Below are 14,489 nucleotides of genomic sequence, written 5' to 3'. Positions count from 1 at the left end.
TGATGTAATGGCATCGGCTGCATGCTTAATACCCTTGACTACCTGATGTTATGGAAGATGAGACAGCCACCGACGCAGGACCCAAGACTTTGATAATCAGGCCGACTGAGGGCTACTGCAAGCAGATAACCCAAATGTGATGACTGCACCAGTGAATACACTCAAACATCTGCATTTATGGTAAGTGTACACAACTGTACTTTTTCATAATCCACACTATAGGTTATTGCTCAATGGTACTTGCTACTGCATTTTCTCATGCTTTTAATTGGGCCTTATGTTTATATTTACACTACATTTGGACTGTCTATCATTGTTTTTCTTTTTGCTAGTATTAATAAGGATGGGAGTCCCTTGATGCAGAGGCGGTGGAAAAGGGAGATGCCACAGTAAAAGGTGCTAATTGCATGTTTGTGCAAGTCATGAATAGTTGCTTTAAACTGCCACTGTAATCAAAGGAGAGATATATGGCATGAATGCAGTTTATGTAGCCATAAAGTGATGTGAGTAGCTCTTTAATCGGGCTCTAACAGCAAATAGCAGCCAATCCCCTTCCCCCTATTGTTGTCATAAGTTGTTGATTGTAGTACACTCCTTTAGTATTTTTGAACCCACTCTCTCAAGTGAAGTGTCTCTGGTACACTCTTGCTCTCTCTCTCCTTCTCTGAGAAAAAAAAGTATTATTACTGTTGAGCCTTTATGATCATTTAAGACATTTCCTGTCAGACAGATTTGTACATCATTCAATGCAGTGTGTTGTTCCAGTGAATCTTCACAGCAGTCTCTGTTGAGACCACTACTTTTTGTCTCAGTTTTCATGCATCAGTGAAGTCAGCCGTAGAAGAATAAAGAAATGACAACAGTCTCTCTTCTCTTTATTCCTTCCCTTCTCATTTTGTGAGTGCATATGTTTTTATAAAACAGAGAGCATTATTATTACAGTTTATCCATTGGGTGAAATGTTGAAAAATCCAGAATCTTCATTATTCATGTGTCTGTCAAATCTAATTTTATTGCTGTTTTCACAGTTTACAAAGGTTTTTTTTTTTGTTAGTTTCACTGTTTAAGTGTTTACTGTTATTAAGCTATCTGTTCTGCTTGTTCTGGTTTTCCTACCAAGCAGTATTTAAATAACTGATCTTTTAACTGTTTGAAACGTTCTTTAGAGCCTCCCTGTTGTTTTTGTGCTGTTTTAAACATTCTCTTGTGTTTCCCGCTGAAAGTAGAGTAGCTAGTAACTGTTGCATATACCCAGATATAGGCTTCTGCTTCTGGAACTGTTATAGTGATTTAGGTATATTGTTTTTAATAGTGTTCAATATCATCAACCCTACTATTAATTAGGTGGTAGGAAATTACATCATTGTCTTGTGTTATAAAATGTGAGTAGGAACTCTGAAGAAGCCCAAACAAAAGTAGGTGAAAGCACTTAGTCGTTAGGGTTTTGTGCTGGGTTGCTCATTAAAGTGCCACGTTTTATACCACTGATGTGGTCCATTTTTTATTTTCTTACTTTCCCTTATTTAGTTTGACTGAAGTTTACCTTATGTTGGTGTTATAGTGATTTGTTTGTTCTGAGAACATTTTTCAGGCCATCTTCGATTGGAAGAGGCCTGTCTGCACTTTTATGAGAAATTTGTGCTGATTGGGACCTGTCTGGTAAAGGGAGGCCACTTTAGGGCTTGGAATAAGCATCCTCATTGGTCCTTTTGAATCTTGTTAAAGTTTCTTTAGCTTCTTATGTTTAGGCCCTGCATTTGAGCAGGTTTCTGCTTGTTTGCGTGTCGTGCAGTATTGCACACTGGCACACAGTTAAATTCAACTGAGCTCCTCTGTTATCAAATCTGAATAGCCACACCTAGTGACAACAGTCTTCAACCTAGCATTATGGACAGTTGGACTACCCTTGTCTTGTTGACCTGGGTATGTTGAGGTAGTGTCGCAATTGCCTCATGTACACAGACAACCCTCTACTAATAACACATAGTAGTACAGAGTGCGAGAGATGTATTTACACCAAGAATCTAGAATCCATGCTGTCTGTAACATGGAGAAGATTGTCAACTCACCCATTACTACATATGCTCAATACTGCTATTCATACACACAACACTACTCATACACAAAGTACACAACAAACACACAAATCCACATATGCAGAGGTTCTCTCGAAAAACTTAAAACACTAAAGACCACCAAAACTCAAGACTGCTACAACTAATACAGTCCCCACAGCACCCATGACACACAGCAACACCAGTGTCTCAGCCACAAAGCCAAGTAAGGCGCAACAGACCAAAAGCAAATTTTCTTGTCATTGGAGACTTAATAATGAGACACACAGATGTCCCACTCACCAGGTTGGGCAAGGAGAAGGTCAGTGTCAGCTACCTGTCAGGTGCCCGGATTCATCAGCTCACGCATGCACTCAGGTCTCTCGGCAACAGGTACTGTTATGACTCTGTCATAGTTCATGTTGGTGTGAATGACCCGACACGTACCTCACTTGACTATATGAAGAGAGACATGGTTGAGCTCTCTGAGTATGTGTCCCAGATAGGTATGTCCCTAACCTTGAGCATCATACTGCCATCACCTAGAATGATGCCACAGTATAAACAAAAAATGATTGATTTCAATAATTGGCTCAGTTTTTGATGTCATTCCAACGGGATCCATTTCCCATTGGCCTGGGAAGCCATGCTCAACAAACCTCGCTGCTTTGCCAGAGATGGTGTGCACCTGGTACCTTTTGGCTTTCGGCTGCTGGCAAGGGCTTTTGCCTCTCCCATAGTGTCTTTTTAGGCAAGGTCTCGAAAACAACATTACTGACATGAAATTAACCAATCAGAACAAAATAAGGGTCATGCTGCTAAATGCTAGGAGCTTAAACCAAAAACTGCACTCCTTGGAAGCACTTCTATCACTAGAAAATTTAGATGTCTGTGCAATCACAGAAACGTGGTTCAAGGCCTCAGAGAGTACCCCAACCTTGCAAGGCTACAATGCCTTCCATACCTTTAGACCACAAAATGAACATGTGAAAACCAAAGGAGGTGGTGTTTCAATCTATATTAGAGATAACTTCACCCCCCGGCTAGTTACTAGACAACTCCAAGGAGTTACTCCAAGTCCAGGTTACAGTAGGTAAGACCCCCATTCAAGTTTAGTCAGTTATAGATCCCCGTCCATGGGTCACGATGCCCATGAAGCCTACTTGACCAAATTGGAGACCATCCAAATTTTACCAAACACACTGGTTGTGGAGGATTTCAATTATTCCAGCATAAACTGGGAAACCTACGCTAGACCTGACTTACTAGTGCGAATGTTCCTCTACTTTGTTAATTCAAACTAGTTGGAACAAGTTGTCCATACCCGGACAAGGGGAACAAATATTCTAGATCTGGTCCTGACCAGCACGTCAAACAGATACACTGCTGCAACTGTCAGACCCTCATTAGACCACAAGTCAGTCACCTTCGGGATGGCACTAACACCAGAACTCACAAATGGCAAAATCAGACTAAAAAACTTCACCAAGGCAAACTATACCCTTGTAGGTGAAGGTATAAATGTATTCCAAGCCCCAACTAAGCAGGTAGTGGTAACTACGCCAAAGCTTACACTATTGCCCTGTATAATCACTTGCATAAGTGTATAAACTCTGCCGTACCAGAAAGAATCAAAGCCAGAGCTCCAAGTAAAAACAAGCTGCCATGGTGGGCATCCCGCATCAACAAACTTTACAATAAACACAAAAAAGTTGCTGTCCAAGAAAACAAAGACAAGGCCCCAACAATGGAAAAACACCCCCCTCAGCCTCAACAGGCAAATAAGATAGCTTGTCAAATCCTACAAGGGCTACTTTGAGAGAAACGTAAGCAAGTACAGCCAAGGATAACAATAAGGCCTTTTGCAGCTACATATGTAACTTACAGGGTAAGACCTAAGCATGTGCAGAACTAATGGCTAACGGTATCGCACACACTGATCCCACAGAGATAAACCAGGTATCTTTATAAAAACTCTACTGCACCCCCTGCTATTATTTCTGTGGATTTGGAGAAGGGAGCTAAATGAGTTCCTTCTCCTAATTCTCTACCTAATTATACGGAAACTAGAGTCCTTGAAAGGTTAGGCAAAAAAAAAAGTTTATGCATCTACAGCCCTGTCATTTAGGACTATTAATTGGCAGGCACACATGAGTAACTTCCCTTTAACTATATTAGACAGTATAGATCAAAGTTCTGAAATTCCTAACCTAGACTTAAGATCAAAACTTCCAAAAATGGTTCATTCTGCCTGTCAGGTTGCTAATCATTCTGTAAACTGAGGATACTATGCCTTGGATGCAGCATCCAGGACAGCTGCCACTGGCTCTGTCATCCATAGACATATATGGTTAAGGCTCCAGCCGTTACCGGAAGATGTCAAGGTTCAGTTGTTGAATGCTCCTTTGGATAAAGATTTGCTGTTTGGGGGACAACTGTTGAAGTTTTAAGTAGAAGAGAGGAAGAGTATTGCAAGGGGTAAAACTATTTTTTTCTTCCTCTGGTCCCCTGATATAAGAGAAATTATCCAAAACCAAAGTCCTTTCTTTAGAAAGCAATCTAAATGTAACCAACATTAATCAGTTAAATGCCAATTTAAGAAAATATAGTAAGAAGACTCAAAGAACTAGCATAGTGGGTTCCAGGGCTGCAGCTGTAACAGAGATCAGCCCTGACCATTCCATTACACCCTCCCCTGACTGGCCAACAGAATTGCTGTCAAACATTCTCTGTCTCCCATTATAAGAAACAGTCACTTCAGATTACTGGGTGTTCAACAGCATAACAAAGGATACCAAGCTTCCAAGGGATTTCAAACCAACCCTCTCAAGTATTCCTCAAGTTCACAAAGATCAGGAGTATCTTATGTCCGCCATTATTTTAAACTTTCTTCTGTCAGGAATGATTGAAGTGCCCTCCTCACTTAATGGGGAAATAGTATTGAATAAAATCATTTGTAGTCACCAGCAAAGTAGATTGGAAGATGATTTTAGACCTATCCAGACTTGAGCCGTTTTTTGTGGGTATCCTCACTTCAAAATGCTCACTCTCTAAACTTGATTGCCTTTGCCGCACTCAGATGCTCTCTTAGTCAGTCTGGATTTCAAAGATGCTTGCTTACACATTCCTACCCACACAAGTCACAGAACATATTTAAGATTTGCAATCTTAGGATTGCACTGTCAGTTTACTACTTTGCCTATTGGGTTTTCTAGAGCAGCAAGGGTATTCACAAAAGCCTGGTTCCATGCATGGCCTTCTGGAGGTTCCAGTGAATTTACTTCCATCTTTACATGGATGATTGCCTAATTCAAGCAACTTCCATTTCAGAGGTGATAAAAATTTTAAAGTTTTCCATGAGCCTTCTTCAGAATCTTGAAGTTGGCATCCATCTATAGAAATCATCTTTATTCTTTTCCTGCAGAGGTAACTTCCTGGGTTGTATAATAAATACTACAATGCAGGAAGCTTTTCTGCCCCTTTAAAAAGCAGTGGTGTACAAAGACTACATTCAAAATCTGGAAAAACAGAAGTCTGCCTTAACCAGGAATTTCTAACAGCCCCAGGATTCATGGCTTCAGCTATTTTCATAGTTTGTGTGAAGAAAATCCAGTGGTATCACCATCATCCTCAAGCAACAGATGGTGATTCCTTGTTTAGTTCAGGGCTTAACGAAGAAAAAAAAAGTCAGTGAACTGGGATTAGTGTAGTAAGAATACAAAACCAAGAAATAATACTACATTGAAGAAACCGCTGGATGTCCAATGGGAAAAAAATTTTAATGAACAGATTAAGCGCTTTCATCCAGATTAATACCAGACTTCAGAATAACACAGTCACTGCTAACACCTTATTTAAACAAATACATTGTGCCTGGAAAAAAAAACTTGCACAAGGGTTGGGGACATAAAGAATTTGGAATGTCTTTGAAAATTGGTCTGCAATCAGTGTCCTAGGTAATGAATCATTGTTACTATATAAAAGGGGCAGAAAGTTAAAAAAATATTTTTGAGGTAAAAGCACACAATGTAGTCAGTAATAACATCAACAAAACAAAGGGTAGCTTTAGATGTGGAATGTGTAAGCAGTGTAATTTCATATCTGACAGCCCATTGATAACGGTAGGTAATTTCAAGAGTACACCAAAAGGGAATTATACGTCTTATTCTATGGGAGTAGTTTATTTGGCCCATTATCACATGTTCAGCTTCACATCTCCTACATAAGAGAATAGATGAGCATGTTTATGACATTTTTAAACACGATACAACTAATAATTTGTATTTGCATTTTATCAAATGTGGTAACTTTGAGAAATTTATGTTTTTATTTTTAGAACAAGTGATTGTTTGTAGGCGTGGGCAATAAAACTTTGATTTAAATACAGTGAACTCATGTGGCAACTCGGATTGAATGCGTCAAGAGTTTCCAGGCTTGAATGATGTCGTATCACTAACTAGTGTATTGAGAATAAACTCAGCTAAGCTTTAATGAATGTTTTTTATTCACTTGTGTCGATATAAATTGTATAGATTTTATCAGAGATGGTTTACACAGTTGTATTTTCAAATTTTTTTTGGGGGGGGGGGGGGGGGCAATTTCCAGTCATGTTCTGATGTGTCTGTTTAAGTAAGGTGTTACTGACTGTTATTTATTCTGAAAAATTCTGGTATTTATCTGGACAAAAGCCTGTTCATTAAAAAATGTTTCTCATTGGACGTTCAGTGATTTCTTTAGTGTTGTAGTATTTGTTTGTTCAGGAATTACACTGGTGGGACAGACAGCTAGAATCCAAACCTGGGAGTCCCCTTTGTACATTTCCAGCCAGTACAGACAATTCTGACAGATGTCTCAATCTTGACTGCATGGGAAGCTTGCTGCCAAGATATCAAAAGTTCAGGGTGTCTGGAGTCCTTTGAACAAGAAAAGTCACATCATTATCAAGGAGATGGCCTTAATCAGTGGTCTCAAAGCTCTTCACCAAGGGTTGACACCAGATATCATGCAAGTAGTGACAGGCAATACCACAGTTATGTTTTACATAAGCAAACAAGTTGGGACGAAGACATAGCCCTTTTGCAGATTAACCATTACAGCTTGGGAAGTACATTCAACGTAATCGCTTTCTACAAGCAGTCTACATTCCATGTTTTCTGAACACAGTGGCAGCTTCTCTAAGCAAGTCCAAGACAGACCTTCATAAATGGGTGTTAAACAGGTCTTCAGCTCATTCATTAGCTCTGGGTTACTCAAGCATATTTGGTTGCATCCGCACAAAACAGGCAACTGAGTCTATTTTGCCCCAGAATTCCTTGCGAACAAATATTGACAACAGATGACTTTTCACTAACCTGGAAGGTGAATTGTCTCTTTGCTTTTCTACCTTTTCCTCTGATCCCCAAAATGTGTCACAAGATAAGAAGACAATCCAATGATACTGCTGCTGTGGTCTCCTTTTGCCCAAGACAACATTGGTTCTTTCTTGTCAAGGAATCTGCCAGGAATTGTTACCATACTCTTCCTTTCTCAGTAAATTTACTTGTGCAAGGCAAAAGGTTACTAATACATTCCAATTTAGAAACCCAGAAGCTTACAGTATAGATGGTAGGATGTATTCCCTCCAGGCACCAGTTCTCTCAATACATTCTTCAAATTTTGAGAGAGGCTAGAAAATCTAACACCAGAAGGTCTTGAATATATGGTGTCAAATTAGAAGATAGAACCCCGATAGAGCAGAGTTGCCCTTGGTCCTTTAGTTTCTCTGGAAGTTGCTCAGATCTGGCTTATTGTGCACTTCTATCAAAGTACATTTCAGCTGTTTCTTCTTATCTGCCTCTGAATCCTCCATTATCTGACTTTAATTAGGTCAGACTGTTTCTTAAGGGCAATCTTCACATTAAACTTACAAGGAAAAGAGTGGACCCTCCTTGGGACTTGAGCTATGTATTAGAAAAGCTAACTCTTTCTCCTTTTGAGCTGCTAATTCTTCTTTGAAGTTTTTGACTTGTTCTGCTAGTCTTAACCTCAGCTAGATGAGTATGAGTTACACGCCCTTTTGTGCATTCCTCCAATTTTGTTTTTTTGTATTATCCTTATGCCTTTGAATCAGTCCCCTTCTTTCATGCCTAAAATTGTTTCTGATTTCACTCTTAATCAGAGTATCCAACTGCCTGCTTCTTCATTCTTTAGATATTCGTAAATAGTGTTTTTACTTAGAAGAGACAAAAGATATGAAAAAAATCTGACCGATTATTTCTTTGGCTGTAAAGAAATTAGACTAACCCAGCGTCTAAACAAACTATTTCCAAATGGATCTGCAGTGCAGTCCTCTTCTGTTCTACAAATCATGGCAAATAGCTACCAAGATTACTAAACACCACTCTACTAAAGCTATGGCTACTTCCAAGAGCTTTCATGCAAGGGATAGACTCTAAAACTATTCTTGAAGCAACCACTTGCTCCTGTGTCCACACCTTCACTGCACATTACAAACTGGATATTCTCTACCGAACAAGAATCGGATTTGTTAAGGTTGTCCGTCATGGCATCCTCAATTTGGAGGGAGTACCTGCTTCCTCCACCGAGTCTGATTAAGCTGCTGCAGAGGTAGTCAGATGTTTAGAATATTACAATAGTGTTCTAATGAAGAATACTTGCTTCAGTAACTCGCCGTAATGATAAACTTTCAATTAGATCACTCTTGCAGTACCTGTACCCTCCCTCCATCCCCTCAATGGTTATAGTTGAAGTTTTATCTTGTGGCTAGGGTAGGGTATTCACTAACTGTTCCTTCCCTTTAGCTAAAACTCCCTCTATTCACAAAGCTCACCCTGTGTTTAATATATTTATCTCTCAGTTCTGACATTTCCTTAGGAAGTTATTCTAGGTTCCTTCTCAAACAGGTTCACTGTTGGAGCAAGAAAACTCTGGAGAAGTTACAGATATACATACCTCTTATACCAGCACACTGGTATATTCCTGGGGCAAATGTACAGCCTTGTGGAGGAAGGATCTTGAACTTTAGAAAGTTGGTCGGCAAGATGAGACTTTGGCTGGGAAAGTCACAGATGTTAAAGAGTACTGCAGTAGTGATCTGTTTGAACATCTACCATTATGGTAAGTTACCCACACAGTTGTACTGCCTTTAACACTAACATATCTAATATTTTATTAGACTTTTACAGATTTTCATTTGTTATGAGAAAGAAGGAAAAGCTCTGTTTTGAATAGTCTTGGGATTTAAGGCACGCATTCACTTATATAAACTTTTTTGAGAATTAATACATTTTTGGCTTTGTAGTACTTTACGCATACCTGTTTTGAGAATTAATACAATTTGGACTGTGCAGTACTTTATGCACACCTGTTTGCCTGTCAGAAATACTTATCCCTGTGTGGAATCGTGATCTGTCATTGCTGTTTTAGATCTGTCTTGAGTTTTTGGAATGCATGTAAAACAACCTTCTGTATTTTGAGCCACTTTGTATTGTGTGATTAAAGATCTTGAACACTTTTTACAGATGTCCCATCAAAGGCTTGGAGCTGTGGTATGTGGATTATTCGTTGAAGCTGAAGAAGTGACCTTTGAGAGGCGTCTTGACAACATTTTGCCTTTAGTTGAAAGTGAAATTAGTCCACTGAAATTTGAAGATGTGAGTAACTTTTAGTTATTAAAATCATCAGATGCTTAGCCCTTGAAATATGTGCCTAAATTTTCCTTGTTACATTTTCATATTATTTTTCTCATTTCCTGGATGAGACCATCCAGTGCTTGCTGTTAGTTTAAGTTCTCCTTTTGTATATTTTTTAATAAATACAGATGTTTATTGTGTTAAAAGGTGGTGCTGCATGAAATATATAGTAAAACAGATTTTTTAGGGTAGTCCTGACAGGTAGATATTTCAGGACAGCCCATCTACTTTAGCAGTTCTAGAAAATATATTGATTTATTAATAAGTAACATTTTCAGTAGTTGTTGTGATGCCCATACCCTGGCCCAGCAATCAAGGAGCCTCAATCCTCACCACTAACACCAGAGAGGGCGTCTCATATATGAGGAAAGGATAATTAATCAATGGGGCAGCGAAAGCCGACACACTCTGGCTAGGTTTATAAATGCCCTCGGGCAGATAGCCTAGTACCTACCTATGAACCTATAACAAATATACACAGTAAATTGCAATTTCCATTAAGAGCACACAAAGATCACAGTCAGTCCAGGGCTGGACACTCTCTTGCTCCTCAGGTCCCCAATAAGACTCCCCACTGGCACAGCTATAGGATCCAGATCTCGGCCTAGCTGGGCAAGCTAAAATCTCCAGCACTCTCTCTGTCCAACCAATGCTTTGTGTCTCTGCCTTAGTAGCTTACACACACACACACTTTGAGATAAGAGTTTAGACAATTCTCTTGAAGGCTGGTACAGGTTCTCCAGCTGTGCCCCTTTTACCTAGACAATACGGTAGTACCCTGCCACCACCCAGCTACTAATTATCAGTTACTCAAAGGCCCTTAAAAGGGTGTCCAATTATTACTGTGCAATATTATTATCCAGTTGGTAAGTGTGACTAAACAGTCAAAGCTTATTAGAGTGACCTGATACAGGATCCTTATAAACATGCAATGTACTCTTAGAGCTTAACTTATCTCTACACAAACCAGCCACAGTTAAAAGGTTTCAAAATATTTAATAATAAATAATTAAAACCACAAGATAATACTTTCTACTACACAGACAGTGCTAGTCAAGAGTACAGACATCACACAGAAATACTTAAAATAAATCAGTAGTACAGTTCTGATATCACAGAAAAACACTTAGTCTAATCTTTTCTAATTCCTAGCTACTTCTAGGAGAAAACACAGGTCTAACATACTACTTACATAAAGTGAGCATAAGGCAGTGCTGAGTTTCATGTTCAAGACAAAAATGCTTAATAATCTCTGGTTCTCACTGTTTAAATTGTAACTGCAGTTCTGATAAAACATTACATCAGTTCACACTTTCCTAGTGTTCCCAGGCTGACAGAAACTGCATTTACATTCTTTTACACTTAGAGCAATAAAGGACATTCCACATGTAAATTCTGGTCACTAACTTTAGCCTTAAAACAATAGGCAGGAAGACTTCATCTAGCCGGACTGGAGCCGACTTGTAAACATCAAAGGCATCCATGAAATAATTTTAATTTCAAAGGACCAACAAGAAATGCTTGACTTAGCTTTCTTTACAGCAGAGGGCAATGTTGCCACATTGTTCAACATTTCACAGCACATTCTTTCATTTAAAAAAACAAGCTTGTAGTTCAGCATTCATATTTACAAATGATAGAATTATCTGCATAATTCTATCTGGCTAGGCTGGCAGCCTTCACCCAGCTGTACCAGTCTTCACAGTTGTTCCCATTGTCCCCTCACTGTCATCATAACAGTACACTAGCTTGTTTAACAGGAAAAATAGGCCTCCTTCCAGTACTTCAAAATTGCCTTTTTCCTGATAGATGAAATTCATTCATCACACTTCTCTAGATTGCAGGTCTTCTACTCTTTTGTTGTATTTTGTCAAACTTGTAATTTATTTTTAGATGTTACTGTGTCAGAGACATTAGTGTATCCCTTATACTTTAACATTGATTGTTTTGCTATGTATTCAGTGCTTGGATTGCAGGCACCTTAGTAAATCTGAAGTCAGAAGAGGTAGAGGGGCACTGCTACAACATAGAAATGATGGTTTGCTTTTTCTGCTAAAGGCTTTTGTTCAAAGAAGAAACATCAAGGATGGATTGAAGAAGCTGTTGAAGCAGATTACCTCGTAGGTCATCCCTGCCCTCCTCCTCCTTCCTTAAGTTGCATCATAACATGCTTACCATTTGCAGGATGGTATATGGCAGCTGTAGTACTGTGCTGCATTTTTGTGCTGTTCCTGATTTTTATTTGAATCCCACATGTTTGGTGTATATCTTTTGTAAATTTTAATTATTTGCATCCTGGCACCAGCTTACACTTTGACCTGTGGCATCAAGGTAGGCATAACATATAAAAATGCACTCATAGACCTCAATAGATATACCACTGAGCATGCATGGGACCTGTCCATTTGGTTTCATATAAAAAAGTTTATGAAGCTTTTTTTTTTTTTTAAAAAAACTGTCCCAAATGTACTGTGAATGATTGGGGTAGCAAATGCATCATGACATTTACATCTGCAGTATTGGTTAATACTTTTGTTATGTGCAAAATTAATTTGATGGTGGGTATTAAGACCTTTTGTGGTTGATTTTTATCAGCATGGATAATAAAAGCTTCACTCTTTAGTCAAGGAATCATGCCCAACAGCTCTAAATAACAAACTAAAACAAGAAACTCAGAGGGTAAATGAGTAAGAACTGTGAAAAAAAATCCTGTCAAAAAATTGCACAAAGCAATAAAAGAAAATGCAAAATTAGAAAAAAACAAAAGAATTGAAATGGAAAACACAAAACAAAAAAAAATTTAAACTTGAGTAAGACATCACAGAAACCCTAGACAAAACAACACGTGAAAAAAAGCAAACAAACCATGACTGTTGAGAAGCCCAGCTATAGATTTTTGAGAAACCTGTAGAAAAAAAAAACAAAGTCTAACTCAGTGGGTGTAGATGTATGAAGTCCTGACTATGATCCAGATGACCTGAATTCTTGTAGCAACCTCAGGCGGGAGGAGCGGGCTGGAGATAAGAAGTGGAAAATGAGGCAGAGCTTCATCATCTTTCATTGAGGATGGACGGTTGGTGCATGCCAGGAGTGTGAACTCCATGTACCGAATGTGTTAGAAACCAGAGACCTCTGGAGGAGCTTTGCCTTCAAAGAGACAGAGGTATGAAAGGGTACCTCTTGTACAAGCAGTTAACTGTCTCTCTATTTTGCCCGTTTCAACCCACCCCTTGTGGTGTAGCAGGCATGCAGAGTTGGAGTAATACTTCAGATGCTTAAAAAAAGAATAAAGCTCCCCACACCCATAATATTGAAAGATCTACTAAAATCCACCTATATAGTTTCTCATTGTTGGCTTGTCTGCTTTAGAATTAACTTGCAATTACTTATAGCTAGTTGTTAGATTTGCTTCTGGTACCTTTTCACTTGCGGCAAACTAAAGTGTGTTTTTAGATTAAGAAGATTGGGACTGCAATTCTAGTGGGGGTAAAAAAGTAGCCTGGTCTCTCTGAACTGGAAAACACACAAGGTGGCTTAAAGTGACAGTTGTTGTAGCTAGTTGGTACCTTTTCACATTTGGCTTACCAAAGTATGTGTTTGCATTAAGAAGACTGGGACTGCTATTCTAGTGACAATAGTAAAGTGTTCTGGTTAGTCCAAGTTTGAAAATGCACAGGGAGGCCTAAAGTGAGAATTACTTGTCGTAGCTAGTTATTTGATTCGTTTCCAAAATCGTTTGACTTTTGGCTAACTAAATTATATTTTTACATTAAGAAGACTGGGAGCGCTGTTGTACTGGCTGTAGTAAAGTAGTCTGGTCAGACTAATTTGTTTTCCATACTTTTCTAATAGTTTGTTCCAGTGATCAGATTTTGCTGATCCCTGGGCTTTGTCTTGGTTCCTGTTTTCTCCATTTTCCTTGTTTGTTCAAGGGGTAGTTTCTTTACTCACTAGTGGGAGTAGGGAGTACTGAGCTGCCTGTTTGTCCTCAGAGGAGTGGTTTAAGGCAGTAACTTGTAGTTTATTGGCCATTTTGGGTCATTTCCTGTCTTTTCCAGCCCCCTGCTATAAAGCACGCTTTGGCGGGCTTTTCTGGCTATAGAGAACTCAGCACAGCTCCTTGTGGTGTCCAGCAGAGTTCCTAGAGCAGCAGAGACCAGAAAAGACAAACTTTCCAGATTCTAAGTATTTTTTTCTGCATTTTCGACTTTTTAAGCCTTTCGATTGCTATTTCTGCCTGTTTTATTCTGCTATTACCTGTTTTACTGTTTTACTGTTTTAATAGCTTGAATTGTTTATTGCACTTGCTTGTTTAAGTTTTGCTTAAAAGTTAAACAACAGGCTAATACACTCAAGTGTACTAGCTTTTGATAGCATTTAGTCGAAAAACACAGCATTTATTGTATTTTCTGCCTATCTGAAAAAAAACTTGAAAAAAACAAAAAAATACTCTTGTTTTCCATACTTTTCTAATAGTTTGTTCCAGTGATCAGATTTTGCTGATCCCTGGGCTTTGTCTTGGTTCCTGTTTTCTCCATTTTCCTTGTTTGGTCAAGGGGTAGTTTCTTTACTCACTAGTGGGAGTAGGGAGTACTGAGCTGCCTGTTTGTCCTCAGAGGAGTGGTTTAAGGCAGTAACTTGTAGTTTATTGGCCATTTTGGGTCATTTCCTGTCTTTTCCAGCCCCCTGCTATAAAGCACGCTTTAGCGCGAATTAGCGCGATTTAGCGCGGAGCTGCCACTGT

General features: G+C 39.0%; 1 protein-coding gene across 1 annotated transcript in view; it reads left to right on the top strand.

Annotated features, from left to right (window-relative positions):
• The window catches only part of UTP20 (UTP20 small subunit processome component), a gene marked incomplete in the record, with an annotated part of 2,478,305 nt that overhangs the window by 2,254,968 nt on the left and 208,848 nt on the right, over window positions 1-14,489 (top strand). Inside the window, 1 exon segment of the mRNA XM_044087776.1 lies at window positions 9,575-9,706. Within this exon segment, the coding sequence (XP_043943711.1) occupies window positions 9,575-9,706 (132 nt within the window).

Source organism: Protopterus annectens, chromosome 11.part0, assembly GCF_019279795.1.
Source record: "Protopterus annectens isolate FY-2018-M chromosome 11.part0, PAN1.0, whole genome shotgun sequence".
NCBI classification, from domain to species: Eukaryota; Metazoa; Chordata; order Ceratodontiformes; family Protopteridae; genus Protopterus; species Protopterus annectens.
The sequence above is the reverse complement of the archived record's forward strand: the minus strand, read 5'-3'. Positions and strand labels throughout refer to the sequence as shown.